Source organism: Scleropages formosus, chromosome 3 (assembly GCF_900964775.1).
Source record: "Scleropages formosus chromosome 3, fSclFor1.1, whole genome shotgun sequence".
Taxonomy (NCBI): Eukaryota; Metazoa; Chordata; class Actinopteri; order Osteoglossiformes; family Osteoglossidae; genus Scleropages; species Scleropages formosus.
In genome coordinates, this window is record NC_041808.1 from 38,168,651 (window position 1) to 38,194,385 (window position 25,735).

Below are 25,735 nucleotides of genomic sequence, written 5' to 3' on the forward strand. Positions count from 1 at the left end.
CCAATGAACTGTATGTAGTGCCATCAGCCCACACACACCTTATACACCAAGGGATTTACACTGCTAGATACACTACTTACAATGGGTCACTCATCCATAAATCAGTGGAACACATTCTTTCTGTGTCACTCACACACTCAATGCTTCCTACTTCCTATCACATTGACAATCTCAACCAATCACAAGCCCTGAATAAAGTATATAAACTGAATATAAAAATATAAATAAACAAATAGCAAATTCACTCACTCATTCTCATGAACTGAGTGTCCTGGTTGCAGTAGTCCAGAACCTATTCCATAATCACTGAGCACAAGGCAGGGGGGGGGGGGGGGGGGGGGGGGTACAGTCTAGAAGGAACACCAGTACAGGGTAGCAACACACTACAAGCAATTTAGATGTCCAGTCCACCTGAACTGCATGTCTTTGAACTGGAAACCCCATGTGGCTCATCGTGGTTAAATTATTCATAAACTAGGATCCTTAAAATCAATTCACTAACTGTATAGTCTAACCAACCATTAGTTTCAATAACCACTTGTCCCAAGCGGGGTTGCACTGAACCGGAGCCTATCCAGGAGACATTGGGTGCATGGCTGAAGGGGTAGGGTGGGGTGGCACATCTTGGATGGGATGCCAGTCTATCGCAGGTGTATGGTCCAACATGTTCACCTATTCTGAAAGAAACAAACATGCATTAAGTTAAAGCATACTTCTTAATGGTACACATTGGCATACCATTACTTTATCTTTTCCAAAATTTAATACTGCATGGAGAATGAGGGGCTTTTGGGGGCAGTTGTGTTTGAGGTTGAACATCATAATGCCCCTAAAAATCCTTATTGCTCTTGCACTTTTCACCTAAGATTAGGGTTGATGGAAATGAGATGAATCAGATCACCATTTCTTTCAATGACATTGCTTTTCATATGGCTTGAGGCTTGTAAGGTATCCACTGGGCTTTAAACATTTTTGAATAGGTGATTACCGTAACCCAAATATATGCAGTGATTTAACTGGACTTCTGTAAAAACAACACTTTAGAACCCTCATACTTACCTACACCACTGGTGAAATATATATCATATAAATAATCCCCATAAGCCTTCATGGTTCTGCTTAAACCATTTCTAACAACCCAAAACCACCCCATCTCCAACTCTCTGTGTAATGGTGTTCTATACAGGGGGACTCAGTCCAACAATGGACTCCAAGCAAGGACAGAACATACATTAAGCAGTCACAAATGCACAATAGCCTAATATTTCCAACTCCTGAACTTTGATTTCAAATCAGGTGATTGGTTGTGGGGTAAAGGCAACCAAAGGGTTGGACTGAGAAGCAGGACAGCAGAAATTTGAATTTTTAAAAAGAAACCTGCAACCAAATCTTTAAAAAACCCTTACCAGAACCAGACTTCTTGTGGGCAGTAGAAACAAGAATCCCCCAAATTAAACCTAGCCACCACCTTCAGGCTGCTTCTCCAAATACAACCTGCAAGTGCTCAGGTCAGCTGCCTTTATAGTCTGTGAAATTGATCCTTAAGGGGGTGGCAGCTTGCCATCATAATTCAGTGAGGGCAGGGTCAGGTCCCCAGAAACTGTTCATCCTGTTGCCCCTGCCTTCTGCACTGCATTGTACCACCCACCAGCTCCAAGAGTCCTGTTATTCTGTAGGGTTCATGCTGCCATCTCCTGCGGCATGTTGTTGCTTATATACAAATCCAGTTCAACAGAACAGTCATTGTATTTTCCTGGTGCAATACTTTGTTTCATATCTGAATCTTTTTTCCACTTTTTATTTTCTGCCCCACCAGAATATGCATCTTTTTGCTTGCTAGCCACTGACATAAAGAAACTTGAATGGAATCACAATCAAAATATTCTGTACAAAACAATGTTTTTTGTAACTAAAATGCATCCACTTCTATACCCATATACTTCTATATCTCCTATGAGATTCTGCAATGAGGGTGTGCAGGTGCAGCTTCTTTATAACCTGCTGCTCTGATTTCGGGCAGGTGTGGGCATTTGGAGCAAGGTTGTGGGCGTGACAGAACAAAGTCTTTGTCCCACCTGGAGTCCACGCGCTCACGAAGTGCTGTAGACGCACAATGTTTTGATGAACATCACAAAGTAGCACCCGTTTGTTATCACGAACCATTGTACATAACTCAAATTTTTAACATAATAGGCTTGACTGGAGTTGATTAGTAATTACAAGATGTACGCAAGTCGGATGTTCATAACCCGGGGGTTGCCTGAATTACAAATAGCTGCACAGAGAGGGGTTATGAGATTTATGAGTTAGTGTAGTGATTACATCAGAATTGCCTCTTTGGATTGTGTAAAAACACACTGGTCATTTTTGTGAATGTTTGAATTACAGTTTTTGAAGATGCATTTTCCCCATTTGTTTTTAATTACATTTTCTTCTCTTATTTCCTAAAATTTACAGTTGTTAGACAGCAGAAGTGACTGGTATACACCAAAATATTAGGTGGGAGTAAAAATAGTGTGAATCCACCTTAAGTCACCTCACTCCACAGTGAGATACATTCCCTACGATGTTTACAGTTCATGTTATTAAAATCTTACAAAGTACTAATTATAATGGTGTAAAAGATGTTCACAGAAGTGAACCCATGAATAAACTGAAAGACATCTGTGTTAAGCTTTTATAGACTGACAATGTGACTTTGGATTTATGAACAGTTCAGGTTACAGACTTTCAGTTCCACTTGTGTAAGGTGAAGTACCAGCATAATGTTTATTGTATAGCAAAGCTGCTTCACCAGTAAATGGGGAGATGTTAGAACTGTAAAGCAATCTGAAATGCAATTCAATAAATATCAGCATTTAAAAAAATTACAATAAAAGAACACCCCTTCCATTACTTGTAGCTGTGCAGTGCAGCGTAGCAGAATACTCCTGAAGCATGGTAGTCTGGAGAGTCTCATTGGAAAGGGGGAAAGGCAAGACCATGTGCTAGAAAGAGGGGGGACCAAAAAAGTAATCTCTTTAGGTGATGCTTTTCTCCAAAGCAGTTCAGTCTTACTGTTGCTATAAACTACTTTTACCCATTTTCACAGCCAGGTCATTGTATTTCATTAGAGCAATTCAGAGTAAGTAGCTAGCTCTTGGGAGTTTCAACAGGAGTAGGATTTGAGGTCAAGTCCTGAGTGGAAGGGTATGGCTCTAACCCCTACACTACAAGGAGCACAAATAGTCAGTAAAAGCTATTTTTGAACATGTGGGTCTTATGGCTGGATTTGAACATGCCCATGTTTTTTTTTTCCATATTTGCTGGGGTGAGTATAATAGGAGTGTGTCTTAACTATGCAAGCATGATAACTTCCATAGAGAAATAAACCTGTAGTCTCATTTGTGGAGACATGAAACTACAGACAGCCAACATACTTTTGCATCAGCTAGTAGGGAGCTCAGGTGAGGATGGATAGTATTGGAGCATAGCACGCACGTGCACACGTGCACAGTCTGAAACCACTTGTCCCGAGTGGGGTCGCGGCGAACCGGAGCCTAACCCAGCAACACAAGGCGTAAGGCTGGATGGGGAGGGGACACGCCCAGGACGGGATGCCAGTCTGTCGCAAGGCACCCCAAGAGGGACTCAACCCCAGACCCATCAGACAGCGGGACCCAGTCAAACCCGCTGCGCCACCGCACCCCCGTTGGAGCGTAACACAAATGCTTATTTCTTTTGTCAGAAAAATAAACCATATTTTGTAGGGCCCCATTTGCTTCCTCAAAACACATTAGACTAAGGAAAGGCACCATTCTATAGCAGCAATTCCTTTGCATAGTTAATTGAACACCATCTACTGTATGAAAGTGAAACTGAAAATACACTAGGTGGAAATACTTGGAACAAACTTTGCTAAGTAAATGCCATGTGAGGCAGAATGGAAAAGTGAATTTGGAAGACTTTACTGCAGACCACAAGAAGGATGACTGATGCAACCCAAAATTTTAATCTAACCCTGACTGAGGTATCATGTTGCACTTAGTCTTTATTTTAGCACTGAAGTCTCACCAAGTGTCAAGTCATCTACACATTTCCTTCAGGTTAGTTCTCAGGAGGCTTAACATACTTGAGTCAGCCAAGTAAAAATAAGCCTTATTACCTTGCAGTATTATTACACTTCTCTGTGTGTAATGGATTACACATATGTCTAAGAGATGCAATGTAAAAGTTCAGAAGACATACTACTACTTGATCTGGTTTATCCACTGAATATCAGAGGGCTGCATTTTTTCCCCCCACAAATGTTAAACCTAAGAATGGCCCCTGACACCACCAAGCCATGCTGCCCTCTTGACTTCATTCAATCTCATAGGAGTGAGATTAGACACTTAAGGAAAAGGGATAACACCTTAACCCACCCACCACAGAACCTAATATTTTAATAGGGCTCAGAATGCAGCTTTAAATGTAAATATTCTCTACCCAGATACAAGACTTGTAAGTGCTGCTAAAATAAGTATTGTCAGATGCACGCATACACAAAATTTAACACTGGCATACTAAGAAAATTCTTTAATTTTTCCCCAAATAAGGAAATTTCATTTTAACATATTACAAAAATGTATACCGACATATTGTTTCAAATCAATTCAAGAAAACAACTAACACAGTTGCAGTAATCTGCAGAGGGGTTGCAAGTACAGCAGGAATATTAACCAAAAAGTTGTAGAAAATGTCACAAAACATTCTGAAATAAATGGCAGCTACACCTAGGGAGTAAAGTTAAATTTTCCCTATAGATTACCATTAGCTAAAAACAGGGAGGACTGTTTAACTCTAGACATATACATTTAAAAAGGAAAGACAAAAATGGAATCTTTAAAATCTTACAGAACCCAAACCATTTCCCATTACCTATATTATCCATATCAGTCAGGCTGCATTTTTTTTTTTTTTTTTAAACCCAGGCATACTCAAATGTGCTTAATACAAAGCCTTGCATTACAAAGTCAAGGAGCAACATTTGGGTTAAAACAAAAACCTGACATACATACACAGCACGTATAAACAGTGCAGATTAGATGAAGACCCTAGGGTCCACCACACAACATGCAGAGGTGGAGGGGTGTGTGGATGCTGAAGGATGGGCTCAAATAAGAACATGGTGAGATGTTGACAAACAACGTTGGGGGGGGGGGGGGGGGGGGGGGGTGTCACATCTGAACATTTACAAGACTTTAATCACACACAAAAACGAAAACAAAAATAGGTGCACAAATTCATCTGTGTGATCCTCTTTTGAAGGAAGAGAGCTTGAATCCGCTTTTACCCGTTCGTCAAGGCTGACATTCATATGGCTTTTAAAGCTGGTCAGGTGTTTCCCATGGAAACTTCCCCAGCCCAGGAGAAGAGCATCAGCCAAGAGGGCCGCCCTACCAAACCTGGGGGACATCAAATAGGGCTGAGGATGAAGAGGATTCTGGTCCTAAAAAAAAAAAAAAAAAAAAAAAAAAAAGTTTAAATCAGTCTTTCTATTCAATTAATTTGGTGGTGCCATAAGCCACTGCAACAGTGATACTTTGTCAAACCTCCAATTGTACATTGAATAAAATGTACAACTTTTTAAATTGGTTATATAGAAGACATGTTCAAGTTCATTCAATCCAGGACACAATCTTCCAATTGCACAATAGCTAACAGGGGGGGCAAAGCACTAGACCGCACATTGCTTGTCATTTACATTTCTTAGATTTACATAACACTCCAGAGGTAACCTTTTCCCATTAATTCTGGACTTTCTTGGTTGTTACAAAGTAGCATGTGTCACTATAATTTGAAAAGGGGGGGGGGGAACGAACAAGTCAAGTTTGGTCAAATTAACCATTGCCACCCCCCCCCCCCCCCCAAAAAAAAGTTACCTGAAATATCCTGAGAAAGATCCACAAGAGGAATTAGGCAAATAAAGAAAATAATTATATTTTATAGTAGCTCAGTAACCTAAATGATTTAACTGGCTCAGTACATTTACTTAAGTCTTTTCAAATTCATAAATTTTGTATGCAGTCAAATACCTTGTTAGTTCAGTTTGCCTCTGCCTTTGGATATAGCAATGCCACTGTTTAAGGTAGAACAGTTTGACAAAATGTCTCATTGTGATTAAAAAGTCTTGAAGTGCATGTTACATATATATATATACACACACACACACACACACACACACACACTAAACATTTAATAGAAAATACACACAGGACAGTGAAAAAAGTTTTAGGCACATTTGACACTTTTCTCCATTAGTGACTTACAATGTTAAACAACTTTACAATTATTTACCCCACCTCAAACTTGTGAAAAAATGCTGCAAAGTGAGGATGCTTCCAAAATGCCATTATTAATCAAACTTCATAGAAAGTGCAGTGAAGAGAAGGAGAGAGAGAGAGAGAGAGAGAGAGGAAAAAAAAACCTAAATCAAATCAATATTTGGTGTGACTAGTCTTGGCCTTTTCAATGGCATCAGTTCTCTTTTAGGTACACTTACGTGCAGTTTTAAGTACTTGGCTGGTAGGCTGTTCCAAGAATTTGAGAACTTGCAACAGTTGTTCTGAAGACTGACTTGTCTCACTCACTGTCTCTGCACATAGTCCCAGACTGGCTCTATGTTGAGATCAGGGCTTTGTGGGGGTTATACCAAATGTTGAGGGATTCCTTGTTCTTTTCTTTAGCACTTTGACTGTGTGATGTCACTGTCATACTGACAAATGAATTTGGGGTGGAATAAGATGCCTTTCTGATGGTATTGCGTTATAAGAATCTGCCTATACTTCTCAGCAGTGAGGGGGCAATTAGTTTTGACCAAATGAACTCCATTTGTAAGAATGCAGCTCCAAACCTGCAAGGAACTTCCACTATGCTTCACTGTTGCCTGCAGACTCAGCCATGAAGCACTCTCCAGCCTTTTCACTGATCAACTGCCTTCTGTCTACAAAAACGCAAAACTGACTCAATCAGTCCAGAATGCCCACAGCCATTTTCCTGCATTCAAATCATTGTGTTTTTTGTGTGCAGGTGAGTCTTTTGGCTGTTTCCAACTCAAGAGAATGACTTTTTGGTTACAACTCTTCCACAAAGACCATTTCTAACACAAGTTCTCCAGGTGTACCAGGGTCCCAGTGGTTCCTACCAGTCCAGAGATGATAGCAGTAGTGACATCTTCCAATTTGGAAGGGAAGTAAGCTGGATTTATCACCTGCTGCACTTAAGTGCCCATGGCCAGCCAGTGTGTTTCCAGTCCTCATCCTTGCCTGTTTGTGCTCCTATAGAAGAGCTTACATAGCACATTTGGAAACATCTGTCTGTGACAATTTTTGCTTGGGAGAGATCTTGCTAATGCAGGATGACCATCTTGTGTCCTGTTGCTATGCTCGCTCTTCCATAATCTCACCTTTTTAGTATCGCCCTTCACCCAGTTTTATTCCGTTTGGTTCAATCTACGCATGAAGCCGTTGATCATTAGCACTTGTTATATTTGTTTTATCATGCACTGGGCTAGGCATCTACAAAGACCTCAGGGTTATCTAGAAAGTGGTTTATTATGCTACTTGAATGACATACAAAAATCTCCCTAATATTTCAAAAGGAATATCTGGAAATCTAAAATATGCTCTTTCCCATTAACTAATGAAAAAGTTTAAAATAACCATCTAAGATTTTTGGGAAACATCTAAAGTGCCTAAGACTTTGTACAGTACTGTGTGTATACACACACACACACACACACACACCACAGGAGGCAAGACCCTCCTGAGTGTTTAGTATTGACAAAGTACAACATTCTTCCAGAAAAATATTCCTGCCAAACAGCAAAAAAAGAACATGCATGTACTGCATTACAGTCAGCCAAGATATTGCTACTAATTCCAAGAGAATTGCCCAGAATTCATGGCAGTAAGCTACAATGGAGTACAGATGATGGAATAGTTACTTATTATTAGTGGTTTCTGCACACAAACAATTCAGATTTAAAATCTCAATGCATTGGATGAACAAAGCATTTCAGGCTAAGGATGCCATGAATATCTAAAGAGGCAGGGGACTTAAAAGTAACAGCAGAAATTAAGTGGACTTGAACTGAAATACCCAGCTAAAATACACATACCAATAACTCCAGCAAAAATGCAGACAAATTAGTCTTTAGGATGAGCAACAAGTGCATAAAAAATAAGCAACATGTCCAAGGAAACTTTGTACACTACTCACGCCACACACTGGCTCCTTGTCTTAATGGCCCTGTTAAATGTTCATATCTTTGAAAATTCTTATGCTAGCTGCATTTTCTCCCCTTTTTTGCACCAGACATCTGCTTCTTGCACTGACAGATTGCAATAAAATGTACTCATTTCTAGAAAAACTGCTTTGAGTTTGCCTTCATTATGTTTAAAGCTCCAGTCTCATATTGGTTATTAGTATTAGCTAATATTTACCCTGATGCCTTTGTCCAATGTGAAAATGTAATGAAACGTTAGATACACAAAAGTGTACAATTTTGCATCCTTATGTAAAGCAAGCAATTTAAGTAATGCATATAGATAACTAGATTTTTATAGTAGACTTTAATTAAACTGATTTATTGCAACTTGCTTCAAAGTCATAGATTTTTGGCCTCAGTTGTAAAAAATGCTTTCCGTGTACTTCCCTTTTCACTGGCTAATGAAAGACATGGGTTGCTGGAAAACATGAAAAAGGTGTTAAAAACTACTGTCCAAGATAACTAAAAGCATCTTGGGATTATTAAAAATGAGAATGTTACTCCATTAAACTGTGGTAAAGTGTCTCAGTGCCAAAGAAATAATTAAGCAGCATCTTTGCAAAACAAGTACCGAGCACCTACAGTGCAAGGAAGTTAATGCAACCTTACACAAATATAATGGAACTATGCCACTGAAATCTGAAGATTATTTAAAAATGAGAATGTTACAAAATGTAAAAATACTACATGAAACACTATGCAGCTATGCTTATCAAGTACACCGCAATTACAAGGTGTTAAAAATGCTTGAAACTTGATCAGACACAGGTGTGCAACTGTGGTTTCAGAATAAAGGCAATGGTCACATATGCAGTTGGCCACCTTCAATTTTCCTTTTCTTGTGCTTGCAGCCCTTTTTGCCCTGAGCAGAACGGTCCTGGTGCCAGGTACTAGCGTAGCCATCCCCCTCATCAGAATACTGCTCCTCCTGGATTGGACTCATGCTCCTCTTCTCTCCTGGTGTTCTGTAGGACATTTTGGGGATGAGCACCATGCACTGATAATTAGCAACCATTCAACAAAACACAGTATTGAACCAAACAGCAAACAGGATCATTACATTTACATATTCAGCTGACGCTTTTCTCCAAAGCAACTTCAAATGAATTCTATGTAGTGTTATCAGCCCACAAACCTTATTCACCAGGGTGACTTGCACTGCTAGATACACTACTTACAAAGGGTCATTCATCCATACGTCAGTGAAACACACTCTCTCTGTGTCATCCACACACTACAGGGGACCTGAACAGCATGTCTTTTGACTGTGGGGAAAAAACTGGAGCACCCAGAGAAAACCCACGCAGACACAGGGAGAACACGCAAATTCCACACAGACTGAGCGGGAATCAAACCCACGTCCTCATGCACCATCCAGGTCACTGTGCCACCATGCCACCCTATTACAAGCTTACAATTATGTACCCATTTATGCAGCTGCATAATTTTACTGGAGCAAAAAACAGGGCAACTACCTGGCTCAAGGGTACTACAGGCAGAGGAGGGGATCAAACCTGTGACCTTTGGATTCAAAGGCAGTAGCTCTAACCACTATGCTACCAGTTGCCCCCCATTAGAGAGAGAAGGGGGAGGGGGGGAGAAGTTAACCTTAGTATATAGATTTTTTTTTTTTTTAAATATATATTCACTGATAGAACACTTCAAGCTACACACACTGTGCAAAACTTTGTCAAACCATGATAGCTGTGAATTCCTCTGTAGTGAATGCAACAGAGTAACATCTCAGACACACAACTTGCACAGCCCAAGTCATACATGAACTATGCTATCTTAAGAAAAAAGGGACTGATTTCTGTCCAATGAACAGACCACCAGCTAAGTGAACCTACCGGGGAACCAGCATCAACTCTCCTGGGAGACTCATGAACCACATTGATACCCCTTTTTATTTTCTCCCTTTAAACCTACAATTCTGTGCCCCTACCACAGTTGTTATCTACAATTAAAAGGGCAATTTCAGGCACAACTTAAACATCCAAAATAAGTGACAAACTTTTCTAAATTTAAATTCTAAATTTAAAAATGAAGCTAAGCTAGAAGGTAAAGACAGAACTACTGTACACATGCCAAGCAACATTAGTAGTTGAAATACCAGTTACTATGGATGAAGAAGAAACCTACTGAGAAGTAAGCCAGCTGTCTTCAGAAGTACTGCCCACAGGGTAACCAGGGACCTGGACAGCAGCACCTTCTACTGTTCTGCTCCCACCTGTGGCTGCCACGACAGCAATGTGTCAGCATCAGTATTGACCAGAAATCCTACCATCACCACCACAGGCCTTCTGACAGACTATGAACTCCAGAGAGATATTGAGTTTATGGGTTGTTGCAGGGGGGGGGAAATCCTCAGATTACAACTCAGATCCAGGGGGTTAAAGTAAAGATTTTCAAAAATTAATGCAACAAAAGTTAAAATCAAAGAGACACTGATCTACCTGAAAGCCCTTTAAAATAAAACCATATCATGAGGTAGATCTTGCCCACCATCAGTTTTCATCTTCTTGCTCTTATTCCTGATATCCTGAGTGACACTAGCATGGCTCCAGGTTCCACCAATGACACCCTCCGTCTCTTCAGGAATCTGCTCCTCCTGGATGGGACTGAAGCTCCGCTTCCCCGTGAGGGTCCTATAGGATGCAAATAGAGATAAAACAGTTGGGAAAATATTTACAGTAGCATGTAAGTGGTGTTATTTGTCAAGCAATTCCAGTTAAGAGTTAAAAAAAAATTTCATAACTTCAAAAATTGAGTCATCCGTTAAGACATGCCCACTGAAGTTACAAGAATTCAACTATACATGGAATTTCATTTTATAACTACTTCAGCTTATGAGGCATTTAGATCAAAGTTGGATTTTTTTTTTTTTTTTTTTTTTTTTTAAGCTGAGCAGCACAAGAGATTCACATTTATTAATGTAGCACATGCATTTCCAAAGTGACAGTGATTAACTATTTAGATTAAACCTTTATACAAAGTTACTGTAGTATAAACAAACACCATGTAACACTACAGTAAATTTTCAATAGTCATTCATCAATCTATAGCAACACACACAAAAGGAAAATTTACAGTCACCCATTTGCCTGAAATTCGGGTGTTTTTGACTGCGGGAAGAAAACCATTAATTACTGTTTGATATTGTATTAATACTCAGATCTTTCATAACTGTTACATACAGTTAACACAGAGGTTAACTGCTCAGTTACATTGTGGAGGATGGATGGTGATCAATCAGGTGTGTGTTAGACACTACTCCTCTACAGTACAAGTCGAGTAAAAACAGAGCTATAAATAAACTGCACAAGATTAATAAACTTCTTCAGTGAAAGACTGTGTGTAGCAGACAATTAAGATTTGTGAAAGCCAAACACCACATTATAAAATCTGATGGGGTAAGTAAAGATGATGTTGTTTTAAATACAATGTGTTGAGCAATGTGGGGGGGCGCAGTGGGTTTGGCTGGGGCCTGCTCTCTGGCAGGTCTGGGATTCGAGTCGTGCTTGGGGTGCCCTTGCGAAGGACTAGCGTCCCATCTTGGGTGTGTCCCCTCCTCATCCAGCCCTGCAGTGCCGGGTTAGGCCCCAGTTCGCTGTGACCCGGCTTGGGAGAAATAGTTTCAGTCTGTCTGTCTCTCTCTGTGTGTGTGTGTGTGTGTGTGTGTGTGGCAGCTAAAAGAAAATTAATAAATTCATGACAAAAGATTAAAGTACATTTCTAACAGCATTTTATTCCATATATTTAGTAAAAATTCTATAGTGGAATGCATGCAACTTGTATTTGCATGGCCTTCCAATATTTGGCAGAGAAGCCAAAGAGTGGTATAGAATAACTACCTTAAGGGTTTTGTCCTGACTCCCCCCCACAAAAAGAGAATTTGCCTAATGAAGTGGCTGGGAAATGCTACACATGCTTGAACATCTTCAGAAATTTTAAATTGGGTTTCATTTTACTGCATTTTGATGCTAATAAAAGATTTAGTTTTAGAGGGTTTACAGAGCCTGGCCAGCAAATGTGTTAAGGGATGTTTGTATTAGGGTTTTACTGATTGCGACTACAAAATTCTGCATTTACAGAATTGTGTTCGTAAGGTGAAGATGCCAGTGCATTATACAAAAAATGTGGCTAATATTCATGGCCATGTATTTTTTTTTTGCATTCCCCCCCAGGTGAATTTGAATTCACCGAACTCAGCACAGATTAAAAGCATTTCCCTGTAAGAAATTATGGTATGTCTCCAATGTAGAATTCAGGAATTATTTCTCACATGCTAAATGCTTTAAACACTACCAGTTTTACACAAATAAGCAATTTTGTTGTTCCAATCTTTGTCTACTAGAAAAGGACTACATCTGTTCCTAACACTAACTTGAACTCTCATTCAAATGTGTGTACATCTGATGTGGCATTTGAGCAGGTGGTTCTGCTGGTTTCTATTACTGCACCCATTTCAGCCATGATTGTACACATACAAACTATGAAGTATACAGTTTTTACAGTAGGATGAGTGACTTGCATAAACTTCAAGAAACAGTACCAAGATCAGTATACCAAGGTATGATGGCACCACCAATTTCATTTAAAAAAAAAAAAAAAAGTGGTATTTAACAGGTAAAGAAAACAGCACTTACCTGTTGAATCCATAGCCAGACACTACAGCAGAGGTGCTATATGGAGACTTCAACCAGCCACACTCAGTGAACCTCCTGCAGTTCTGCTTTTCCTCCAGCCTGCTCTCCATGTATTCTGCATACGTTTGGATGCGGTAACTTTCAGCATAGCGGCTGGTATTCACAGCTGAAGGACGGAGGGGGGGAATGATATTAGTGCACCCACCACACAACCTGGAGCCCTTTGATTCAAGGTAGCACACACACACACACACACACACACACACACACACACACAGGTAAAGATGAAAGTCAACTTCAGTGTAATATTACTTCACACTGCTTTAGAAATAATGGTTGCCATCCCTCATTTAACATACTCCAGACAAGATGTTATACCCCATGCATATATTACAACGGGTGTATATAAGGACCCAGACCAACCAATTCAGAGTCATAAGTTCCATAAAGCTGTACAATTTTTTTTTTTTTTCTCTGAACTCACTTTCACTGCTGCTCTGAGACACTGACAGTTACGGAACTCAACTCTTTCTCCTCACTGCTGTTAAACTGACCCCAAGCAAGAAGGGTATGTCATGGGTATAGTCATTGTGAATTCCTACAGTGACATCTTCCTTGAAACAAATTTTTACGAGATAGCGGCACTTGGCTATAGCAATTCCCTAGTCCTTAAAGAACTGTTAAATGGAACATAAGGGAGGGTTTAGAAATCAGTAGTATCAGCAAAAACATAAGATGGAACCTGTATATGAAAATAAGACCTCTTCCCCCCCATACCTAGGACTCATATCTAGACTATTGACAGATTTAACTGAGCAGTATTAATAGAGATGAGCCATACAATTAACAGATCAAAGTTTCACCAGTTGCTTATCTTATAGCAGTTACTTGTAATTCCCTCAATCCTGAGAAGTCTCCTCATGAAGTATAGCACACTATGGGAACAAAGTTCAAAACACATCTGCTTGTCATTACAACAAGTGAAGGAGCTAACCCCTTAGAAGGGCAGAGTGACTAAATCTTTCACATGACTCAGCAGTAAAGGAAGCCAGCAGGGATTCCCCTGGCTCTAGCTAGTCCTCCACTGGGCAGGTCCACACCCTCCAGGGTCACAATCCCCTGGGCTGAGCTCGTTCACTATGTAAATGCAACAGGTCACTTGACAGTCTGACACTGGCTGCTTGCTCCAGGTACAAGATTCAGCAAAGCTTTAGTTAACTACAGTGCACAGTTCACTGTAGGAACCCAGTTCAGTAGCACAGAGTCCTTTTTAAACAGCACAGGAAAAGTCAGGAAAGAAATTCAGTATTGGATAGTTACTAAAAAATTTAAGTAGGAAGTCTTACATTTATCTGACACTTTTCTGCAAAGCAGCTTACAATTATTTACACCTTTATGCAGTTGGGAAATTTTTACTGGAACAATTTAGGGTAACTGGGTAAATCAAAAGCAGGTACAGTGGCACAGCGGGTTTGACCAGGTCCTGCTCTCCGGTGGGTCTGGGGTTCTAATCCCGCTTGGGGTGCCTTGTGATGGCCTGGCATCCTGGCCTGCATGTGTCCCCCTCCCCCTGCAGCCTTACGCCCTGTGTTGCTGGGTTAGGCTCCGGCTCGCCGCGGCACCGCTTGGGGCAAGCGGTTTTAGACTCTATGAGAATAGAATCTGTGACCTTTTGGTCCAAAGGTAGAGGATCTAACCACTACACTACTGGCTGTCCTTTTTGCATTTCATGGCTTTCGCCATCAATTTAGTCATACAAAGTTATCTAGCACTCTCTTCAAAGCATGACACATGTTGACTCCAGAGGAATGAACACAGACCCTAGCAAACATAGTGAACAGGTCATGACATGTCACTACCCTCATGATGTCAATTCAGTCTTTTTTCATATTACTGGTTCATAGTTTGACTTAACCCATTAAGGTTTTCATTTAAAAAAAAAAAAAAAAAAACCCAAGTTTCAAAACTGAAAGTGGAGATGACAGAACACAGTGAACAAGGTCTGGCTGTAAACACACACACACACACACACACACACACACACACACACACACACCCCCCATCGGTAACATCAATTCAATTCATTTTCACAGAGTGCTCTTCTCATGCAGTAACACGGAGCGCTTGAACACAGGGATAAGGCAAAGAAACAAATACATCAGACAAGGAAACAAAGACGACCTAGTTTAGTTCGCTGTGTACTCTTGAGGACTAAGAGCACCCCTGTAAGGGTCTGGTTCACAACCCATGCTACCTCTCACTAGTTTACATTTATTTATTTAGCAGATGCTTTTCTCCAAAGCAGCTTCCAAGGAACTCTATGCAATAGTGTCATCAGCCCACACACCTTATTCACTAAAGGTGACTTACACTACTTAATGGGTCACTCATCCATACACTAGTGGAACACATACTGTCACACACTATACTCTCCCCACTTTGACTTCAAGCTGATTAACTTGTCAAAATCAACATATATTTAAAATATATACACACACACACACACACACACACACACACACTAAATGTTAGTCAAAGCATTATTCTGTTTATACAGCAGGATATTCATTCTGGAGCAACTTGGCACAAGCAGTTTCAGATCGAAAGAGGAACCTTTGGACTAGAAGGCAACAGCCACACCAGGATACTTGTGATGGAGCACATGGAAGTGCACTGAAAAGCATGACACAAAAGACAGGGGCTCACGGTTATCTCAGAGACAGTCTTTCACCTGCCAAAAACTTCCATAGATGGCAAAATTTGCAGTTAAGTGTGAATTAAGTACATCCACACACAACTCAATTATACACTTAAAAAAAAAAAAAGAAAATCTCAAAATATAAATCTGTCACCAAATAATCCATTTTGACAATGCAGAAAAAGTAAATTTTAAAAAAGCAGAATTATTTTCTGCAGCAAGAAAACCCTTAGCAGGTGAAAATACATCATGAAATAAAACATTTTGATCTAGAACCCAGGGTTCACAAAGAACATATAAATAATTTCATGTTACTGCAAAAACAACCAATAAATGGTGTTCCACAAAACTCAATATCAAGCATTACCAGCCTCTTTAGTGCTTTGTATTCTAATAGTTTTGGCCAACAGCTCATGGGTTTGACAGAAGTTCAACTATAGGTAGGACCAGGAGGCCACAGTCACTTCCCCTTTCCATTATTTCATGATTTGCATGAGAATTTCTGTACAGATGACACATGCAGACAGCACAGAATACTCCACTGGTGTTCAGAAACGGTAACCCTGTCTATGCTGGTTGTTGACTGAAGCTAGCATCAACTGAACAGTTTATTAAATGAAGTAACAATGATTTGCATTAATGAACAGACATTCCTACTGAATTTACTGAATCGGCTGGTCAAAGAGCAATCAAAGAAAATATCAATACAAAAACTTGCACAGCTGGGAAAACACCAGCGCACACAAATCCACCTGACAATTTTCAAGCAGCATATTGACAACGTAAGCACTTTCACAACACAGACATAGACACTTCAAATGAATAAATCTGAAGTGTCTAAATCTGTCTAACCCATAAAATGTTTGTGTCTGATGCAAACTAAGGATGGGTGGGCAGCCATGAAGTGCAAGGCTCCCCCTCCTTTTCTCCTGAACAAGCCTTGGGAGTTCTGCTTCCTTTTCCCAGTATCTTTAAGCTCTCTGTACCCAAAACATACATACTTTGTGCCTGTTTGTACTCTTGCAGCAATTTGCATTGAGAGCTCAAGGCAAACTATTGGGAAGAGGCAACAAGTTGCAGTAGGCTACCACTGCAAGCTACATAAGGTACCATGACACAAACACACACACAAAAAAAAAAAAAAAAAAAGCTTTACCTACTATAAAGTGCTAAGACTCCCAGTGCAAGCTAGATAGCAACAGGGAGTTCAACAGCAGTGAAAGCAGACTGAAGTCAAGAGTGGAGCAATGTGCAAAGTAGGAAGAGAAGAGAAGAAAAAAAAAAAAAAAAAAAAAAAAAAAAACACCTCATCCTAGCTTTGTGACAGCTGCAACATATGTTTACCTAGTTGTGCTGTTCACAACCCACTGAAGCTCAGAAAACTGGGCACATTTCATTCATAGCCTGGGTACTCAGCCATCCTTGCCTTCAGTCTGACAGACAGGACATGCATCACATGAGCAGCCTAGTGAATACAAAATGCTGATGCAACATGGGACCAAAATGAGGGATATGCTGCAGCCGAATACCTCTGGAGCAGGAAAGAATGTAGGGCAGCTGTACCTATATCACAGAACAGTTGCAACACAATCTAATAAGACACACACATGTAATTAATGTTTATACACAGGTCATACTTACTCTTCTAATAAATTAACCAATTGTGATTATGTCTGGACTGTTTAAAGAAAACCATTTCATTCAGTAAGGAATGTCACCAGGAAACAGACTAACCAGTGTGCCAAAAAACATGAAAATGAGCAATGAGAATGACTTGACAGTATAATTAAATCAGGACTACTCTGGCAAACGCAGTTAAAGCCAAGGTAAGTGAGTGGCCCTGGAAGCTGCCAAGTCTTCAGTGTCCCCTCCTGATAAGCATCATCACAATGCTATGGACCAAGTTTATAATCACACTAAAGTCCATAAATGCTTAGCAGAAATGGACATAAAGACACACAGGGCTGTTTCATCAGTCCTAATGTCAGACTCTCCCTCCATAATAATTCCTGGGACTAGGAGTCAAAGTTCCAGGACAGCTGGTGGTGTAGTGGTTAGAGCTGCTTCCTTTGGACCAAAAGCTTGCAGATTCGATTCCCACCTCCAGCAACGTACTTACCCTAAATTGCTCCAGTATATTGCTGCTTTATAAATGGGTAATTAATTGTAAGTAGCTTAACACTAAGCTCCTTTGGAGAAATGTGTCAGCCCAGACCCTAGAATGTGCAAAACATTACAAAAAAGGAAGCCGGGTTACAACCCATGACGTTAAGCAAGCCATCTACCAAGTCACTTACTAAAGCAGTGTAATGCCACTTTTAAAAATGTCCTCATGAGTTTTTTTCCATTTATTTATTTTCATTATATATTTTTTAAAAAAAAAAAAAAAACCCCACCACACACTCCAATGCCAATGCAGTAGTAGGTACTGATACCTTCCCCTATAGGAGCACAGTGATCACAGTAACCTCCTCAACAAGCATACAGAACACTTGCAACTAAAAGTCTCACTTAAGCACATTCCAGGGGTGTGTCCATACCCTCTCAGGGATACTGGGAGTACAGCATCAAGCCACACACAGCCAAATGAGTGTGGGTGTAAAATAATAGCACTTTGCTCCAAAACAGAAACAGAGCCCACCCAGTATACAACTAATTTCAGAATGCAGAGGTGTAAGGATTCCAGAAATATTCAGAAAACAAGCCAACCACTAACCCTCAAGAGTTCTACTTTAGATGAGCAATACCAGGAAGCAAAGAATCTATAGAAATGCAGTGCCCTACTGCTATACATACTACACTAGGAGTTTTGAACCAAATGTTGAAAAGTTTTAAGTTGAACCCAAATTTTTGGTAATTTTCAATTTTATGGGAGGAGAAGGGGAGAGAAAAAAAAAAAAAAAAACCCCACGCATCCGGGAGTGACACTTCAATCAGCAGCTCCAAACAAACAAAAAACAATGTACATCTGGATAGAAACCTGCAGAGAAAACCTTGCCAGTTGTAAAAATTTCTTTGAGAGGTTTAAAAGGAGAAAAAGTTGCATGTCTACTCTTGGAATAAAAGGAATTTCTATAGGACATACAATTTAACCCAAACCATGGCAACAAAATCTAACAGTTAACTATGAAATCATTAATATGTGTTTTTTTTTTAAATAAGCCTCACAGTTATTTCTGTTCAAACAGATGCAAAGCAGCAACCAACCTCTTTAGACAGTGTTCCATAAAACACTGCAGGAAGTTAACTTCTCAGTTTTCAGCTGAAAACTAAAAGTAGGAATTTTCAGTCCTGTTACTTTCACTGCAAAATTTTCCCAGCTTATACTTAAGTTATAAATTACAGAAACAGAAGACTTAAATATTAAATATCTAAGTAATAAAAGTCATAAAACAAGTGGCTTTTTATGCTACAATGTCTAATAAACTGCCTTAAAATGTTCTGCACAGCAGTAATGCATCTTGTATAAAGGTAAAAATGTTAACCTCTGATTAAAAGGTTACACTCATTTAAAAGCATTCAATCACCATTGTAAGAAGAAACTTTCAAACCCCAAAAATAAAACTTTCAAAAAACAATAATCACCTACCAATTTGTACCTGGTCTGTCTGACTCAAGGACACAAAAGCAGATGTATCATCAATCCAAAAAACCTGGATATTCCCTAGAGAGAGAGAGAAAAACATGAGCAGCAGCAAATACAGGAAGTTACTGAGTCAAAGAGAAAGCACCACCCACCAAAAGCACTGAAGAGCTGGTAAAGATCACTGGTCTTCCACTCTTTGGGGAAGGTGACATACAGTACATTGTCCCGCTTGGGTTGTACTGCATGAGGCATGGAAACGGAGCCAGTAAATTCACACACTACTCACACATGGGGTCACTATGTCTTGATTTAACAGGTCACAGTACTCACAGTCAGGTCCACTGATATTGAGGTATGGGATGTCAATAATTCTCATTAGAAAAAGTCTGCAAAGAAACCATTGAGCAATTTACATTCATTCCTTTCCTCATCTAACAATCTAGTTAGAGCAAAACCTGATTACAAAAAGATACTGAAAATAATACTAACATACTACATGTATGCAACTTGTATTCGTATTGAATTACATCTCTGACTATTCCACACAACACGAATCAGTGAAGAGGGAAGCTGAACAGCACCTCTATTTTCAATAGTAACTTTAAGAGTAAGAAAACTTGACAGATTACTCACTTGTTAAAAAATGGCTCAATGAGCTTGGACCTGGCAGAAATGTGGTCTCTTGGGGGAGTTAGAAAGGTCCCTAGGGAATGGGACACTCATATGAAGGATAAAGTCACTTTACGGTAGATGGCACAGCTGGTGGGACAAGGTCTGTACCTAGGTAGTTTGCCATGGAGATGAAGCACAGGCCGGTGATGTAGGCATCATACCCGGCTTCATGGAGCTGTTCACTGGCTGTGTCGTACCGTGGAAAGCCATCAGCACTCTCTGAGGACAGGAGAGGAAACCCAGAGGAGCAAGAGAAGGGAAAAGCATCACAGTGAAAAGTCATAACCTAACAAAACAGCAAAACTGTGCTTCACAGCACCAATAGCAAGAGCAGTCCAAAAAGAGGAAGTATTGATCTGTTAAAGGCCAGATGATTCAGTGATTGGCTGTTAATTCTCCTCAAAAGGATCTATTTAAACAGCTAAAAATATTAATAAATAAAAAAGGCAATACTGAACATTGTACACAAATTCTTACCAACTTTTGGAGGTTTGAAAGGAGCCTCTTTGAGCTGCCTCTCTAGTTCTGCTAGTGATGTGTTAGAAATAAGCTCCTGGAATCACAGAGCAATGGTGCAATGAGAGTGGATAGGATCACCTTTAAAAGAAAATCTGATTCACAATACCTTTTAAAGTATACCTTAACAAAACCCGAACTTCTTAACGTAGAAGGCCATCTCGTGTGGCAACGTTAAAGACGGTGAACTGTGCCTTTTAGCGTCTCAAATATTTGACAAACTACACTAACCCGCCACAGTTAAATGTTAACAATGCTATTTCTTCCAGTGAGACTAACTTGCCGATGAATTCAGATCAATTTATTACATGCTAGTCATCCAACAGCATAATTGCCTTGCATGACATTAACTGTATTTGACAATATGCAACTCAAACACTGTAAATTCTTCAAAAAATGAAGGTAAAGCTTCAACTGACTCCATATTACATTTACAGAAGAATATTGATGCCAAGGCACATAGAACTGGTGAGAATTTTTACATTAGACATTTGGTCTAGCTGAAGTGGGAATACATGTCAACATGCCCTAGTCGTGCAAATGTTTCAAACAATCAAGCACAAATAATATGTATCAGTCTTAAAATTCTGATAACAAAAGCTGTAAAAGTTCACCATTTACACATTTTGTAGTAAATGTTTTCTAACTTTGCATCAGATGAAACATGAAAATGTGGAAACTACATGAAGTTGCTAAATGTTAACAGTACTTTCATGTTCTACACTGAAACACTGAGAACAGTACCTTAAATGGCTGTGTTGATGCCATCAGTTTTGTATCCAACAGCCTAGTAAAGAACATATAGTTATAGTAAAATAAATATTATAGTATAAAAGGAATAAAAAAGGAATCCAGAGCTTACACTCACCTAGGAAAGACACACATAGTGACCTCTTTGAAGTCATTTAAGTCCTGAAAGAAAGAATCTCAGTTCTGGCATCACATATAATTTAGTCTTTCTCTTTCGCATAGTGTCAAAAGAAGGACACGGTAGTACCTTATAAGAATATTGTTGTATAAATTACAGTATAAGGTTGTGTCTTAAGTAAAAAGCAAAGCAGAGGGAATATTAGCATCATTGATTACCTCTGGAAGAGGGCAGTAGAACTGGTGTATGGTGTGCATTACATCAAGTAGCATGTTATGGCCAATGACCAGCTTGGCCTGTAAAAGCAGAGGAAAGGGGTTTAGCACCCAAACCAAGACTCTTCAATGACTTTGCAATTTTGAAACAAAGCACTACCTAATACCAGTGTTTTCAAATTCCTAAGCAAAGACATGCATCAGGTGCCCCTTTCATTACATGGTTGATGAAATCAATTTGGTTTCAACCAAAAGGGTCATGTAAAAATTGTATTTTTTATGTAACGTAAGCTTTGCACTTTTGACAAGACAAATAGTTACTGTTAACTGAACCGATCAGGGATCCAGAAAGCCCCAAACTGGAAGTCAGCATACACACAACTGAGCTTGACATTTCCAGCATGGAGCACAGGTGTTCCTACGGGTCTTGTACAGTTGCAAAACCAGACATTTTCCAGTTTCCATCTTAAGAATCAATAACCTGAGTAGTGATACTTTAAAAATAAGTGGTTTAAACAACTGCTCAGGCACTCCAGTAAGAATGAAGTCCCTCACTAAAGTCAACTTACTGACTGGGAGATTGCATGAATGACTCTAGAGAACCCGACAGCATCGTTCAGCTCTTCCTGCAGAAAGCAAAGGAGGAAGTTACTAGCCATATTTATCTAGCATTTTTCTGACAGTAGTGCAGGACTGATTTCTAATTGTTTTGTTCAAAAGTTCAGAAACAACCGTTTCTCAAATTGTGAACTACCTTAATTATCACATATTTGAAAAAATTTGGCCTGGTTTGCACTGATATGGTCCTAACCAGTGTTGTTTATGATATTCTGATCTCATCTAATGCTCGTCATACCTCAGTTATGTTACTGGACTTGATGTCATCATAATGCGAGCCGTGTTCTCCACATCTGTGTGTGTTTTTTCTGGTATAACACTTTTTAGTCTTGTCAGTTACTAATGCTGTCTTTATTGTTGAACACTACTGCTCGATGACAAGGCCAGTCATGATACCAGCACTCCATGTTGATGGAAGCTGATTACTGCATGCCATGGTGGATGAGATGAGCATACCTTTTATATTAGGTAAAAAAAGGTATTTTTTTTTTATACAGTTTTTACTAATTTAATGCATAGCCAACCTTTTATTTGTATTATATCTTCTGATCCCTTGTTCAGCCCTGTATCACTGGGTGAAAAGAACACTAAATATAAATTGAATTTGTTGAAATCAATGAAAAAAAAAATATACCTGTTCTTTTTCCTGCTTCTCTTGCTCTCTTCTTTTTCGCTCTTCATCATCCACCTTACTGATCAAAATGTATCTCTCCTTCTAAAAATGGAGAAAGATTAAAAGGGTTAATATTTCAACTTTAAACAGGACACTATGTGCAAGAACTAGGTGTCCAATATGAAGGAGATGCAGCAGCTCTAACAGGACAGCTAGAATACAAAGTACACAGAAATGTTTCCCAAACACTTTCAGGTTAAAGCTAAGACGTCAAAAATGACAAACATTGCAGTGCACGGCCTACAAAACAGTGGAGCAGTGAAAGAAGAAACATGGACACACAGTATACGAGGGTTACAGTTAATGTAATGAGATTGGTTTGAGAAGATTCAAGAAAATTTCACATGGCATTGTCACTGTGGCATGATTTGATTACTTGCAATAGCTGTGTAAATTAATAATGCAGTCCACAATGTGTTATTCATTACATAGCTTGTCTATTAAGATTATTAATAAAATGCAAAAATGTTAAGGCACACATTCTATAGAAGAAGACCTCACTAAAATATTTAACAATTAGATGCCAAATACAAATCCAGCCATACCTTCTCATTTTCTAAAGTCTCCACATGAAGGCCTTTAGGATACCTAAGCAGCAGACAGTGGGCAAGGAGTTCCCACAAACAAACAATCAAGAATTAAAGTAACCACCTTGCAGTGCAAAATGTACATGCAATGTATAAGCACTGCAAACTAGAAAAGCAGGGTACAGTATTGACTTACTTCCAGTTTAATGTCTGGTAGATGAGCTTCCTCTGAAATCTATATAGGAGGATCAAAAATACATTGATGGAGGAGCTTAATTCATCAGTTTACAAGCAAGTTACCGAAGGAATTCTCCAACTCACCCTGTGCAAGGCTCCAGTTTGAAGCTTTTATCTGAATTGTTCAACAGATCTTCCACTTTGTCACTGAAAAATTCAGTTGCACATTATAAAGCTTAAAATAAAGTGACCATCCATATTTAGCCATTAAGAATCTATAAACTCAGACTAATGAATGTGCAAGCCCTGACACAGAAGGGCCCTGCAGACTTACAGCACTTCATTAATGAAATCCTTATGTTCCTCAGGCACACTGACAGGTCCCTTACAGGAACTGGGAGAGATGAATGACTGAGCACCATTGGACTGAAACCGCTTGTCCTCCAACTGTTCTCGAAGCTGGCCCTCTTCCTCCTGGTTTAGGTAGGGGATACCTGGAACACCGGACATAGACAAAAGATAAGCCAATACTGCAATACGCCAAAGGTCTCTGAAGCAAGATGCCACTTACCATTGCAAAACACTTTGTTGAAATCAAATCCCTGACTTGCAAGGAAATCTATGCTGGAACTCTGAAAGGAACCACAGTGCACTATTAAATTTAACATTCAATGGGCATTCCTTGCACTATTGTAAGGCACACCATGCTAAATTACCTGGCACACAAATTTGATGTCTGGGGAACTCCTGCTAAATGGCTTTGGGAATATGTAAAAATTGAAAGACTTCATAACATACCTGTGGAAGAAAACACAGCAAGGATCAGGGAATATTCTACAGCAAATCACCAGAATGAGTTTGAACCTTTCTGAAATTCAGATTTAAAACACTCACTTTGATTCTGACTGTTCATATTTAAATGTGCAGAGGCCAAACTGAAAAAGCAGGAAGTCCATGGAATGCTGAAAAACACAATTGGTTAATATTAAAACGAACTGAGAGAAACATCTGACGAAAAAAACATCAGAATGACACTGCTTCAAAGGACATAAATCTGAAATAGTTAATTTTGTTGCACCTTTTTCAGCTTATGATATCGCTCTTCTGGGGTATCCAGGCCATTGGTTAACGCACTGACTGAGGGTCCGTCACTTATACCTTCGGAAGGAATGTGATTTGTTACACGGCACAACCGTCTCGAGACATTTTTCAACCGATCCAGAAAGGGCAATATATATATATTAGTATTACTATTACCCGCTTAGGCTAACAGATAAGAAGATGTTTTGCCTACCAGAAAATTCGCCATCGATTGCGAGAAAGTCTGCCTCTTCTATCGCGGTGTAAATGGTGTTTAAGCTCTCTTTAAAATCTAGTGCAATTCAAAATGAAACGGAGAACAGTGACTGATACAGACTGATTCATTCCGCAGCACAGCAGAGGTCGCAAACATGATGACATTCCATCATCATTCGCTTCACCACCAGCTCCTAGTCCAACGAATAAGTTGTGTGTTTAGTAAAAACCAAGGCCAAACGCAATTTCAACAGCACGTATACAGCGACTTGTTAAGAAAGAGGAGGAATTCTCCGACGTACGGACACTTACTTTTCCTTGTAACCTCCATCCCTGCAGACTCGAAAACAAAATACCGGTAGCTTCTCTCGCACTGTGGTCCAGTTCCCCTTTAGCCTTTCGGCTCAAGCACATCCGGGGTACGGTGATGCACCACGTGGTTAACTTTCAAAGAGGAAATGACGCCTGGCCTCGAATTTAATAGTGCTCACAGTGCTAGCACAGGAGAATCAGAATGAATGGGAGCAGATCTGTTCTTTTCTGCAAATCTTTTTCTTTAATGAAAACACAAGCGTTTTAATGACAATATTAGGATTATTATTATAATCTATTATAATGTAATGTATAAATTGTACTTTTGCTGAGATGTAGGTCGCTTGGGACAAAGCGTCTGCTAAATGAAATGTAAATGTATTATGATTGTTATTATTATTGATACCGTGCTGCGACGAAGAGGATGTATCAGAGAAGAGTCATGACTCTGCATTATGACACTCAGTGTATTTTGTTCTCAATAGATTATTGAAACATAAACTTCCATACAACATACATCTTAAAGTTTAAAACGATGCTTAAGTTAATTTGTAATTAATCTTTAAATCACTGGGAGTTTAATGTAAAGTCAATGGTTCTCTGCACTACACTGCAGTACTGTATTCCAAATAGTACTG

The 25,735-nt window shown here is 39.5% G+C and overlaps 1 protein-coding gene across 2 annotated transcripts; it reads right to left on the minus strand.

Annotated features, from left to right (window-relative positions):
- Positions 1-5,182: 5,182 nt before the first annotated feature.
- parn (poly(A)-specific ribonuclease (deadenylation nuclease)) lies at positions 5,183-25,312 on the minus strand. 2 transcript variants are annotated; one of them, XM_018744253.2, is made up of 26 exons: positions 25,098-25,312; positions 24,784-24,861; positions 24,568-24,647; positions 24,384-24,451; positions 24,206-24,287; positions 24,061-24,121; positions 23,824-23,983; positions 23,634-23,696; positions 23,509-23,547; positions 23,331-23,373; positions 22,747-22,827; positions 22,064-22,120; positions 21,498-21,575; positions 21,280-21,323; positions 21,156-21,198; positions 20,373-20,448; positions 20,004-20,114; positions 19,857-19,926; positions 19,554-19,609; positions 19,376-19,462; positions 19,227-19,301; positions 12,940-13,105; positions 10,796-10,938; positions 10,433-10,520; positions 9,113-9,255; positions 5,183-5,470 (listed from the first exon to the last, which is right to left on the minus strand). In XM_018744253.2, the coding sequence occupies exons 1-26, from the start codon at positions 25,114-25,116 to the stop codon at positions 5,418-5,420; spliced, it is 2,064 nt and encodes a 687-aa protein (XP_018599769.1). In that variant the 5' UTR covers positions 25,117-25,312; the 3' UTR covers positions 5,183-5,417. The 2 variants fall into 2 exon arrangements, with proteins under 2 accessions (XP_018599769.1, XP_018599768.1); XM_018744252.2 differs by having other exon boundaries at positions 10,433-10,526.
- Between the last annotated feature and the right edge of the window lie 423 nt (positions 25,313-25,735).

Excerpts from the sequence above, each read along its gene's own strand:
- parn (XM_018744252.2), bottom strand. Across the intron at positions 24,288-24,383 it reads TATGAACAGTCAGAATCAAA|GTATGTTATGAAGTCTTTCA; the intron begins GTGAGTGTTTTA and ends TTTCTTCCACAG. Across the intron at positions 19,927-20,003 it reads CTCCATGGCAAACTACCTAG|GGACCTTTCTAACTCCCCCA; the intron begins GTACAGACCTTG and ends CCCATTCCCTAG.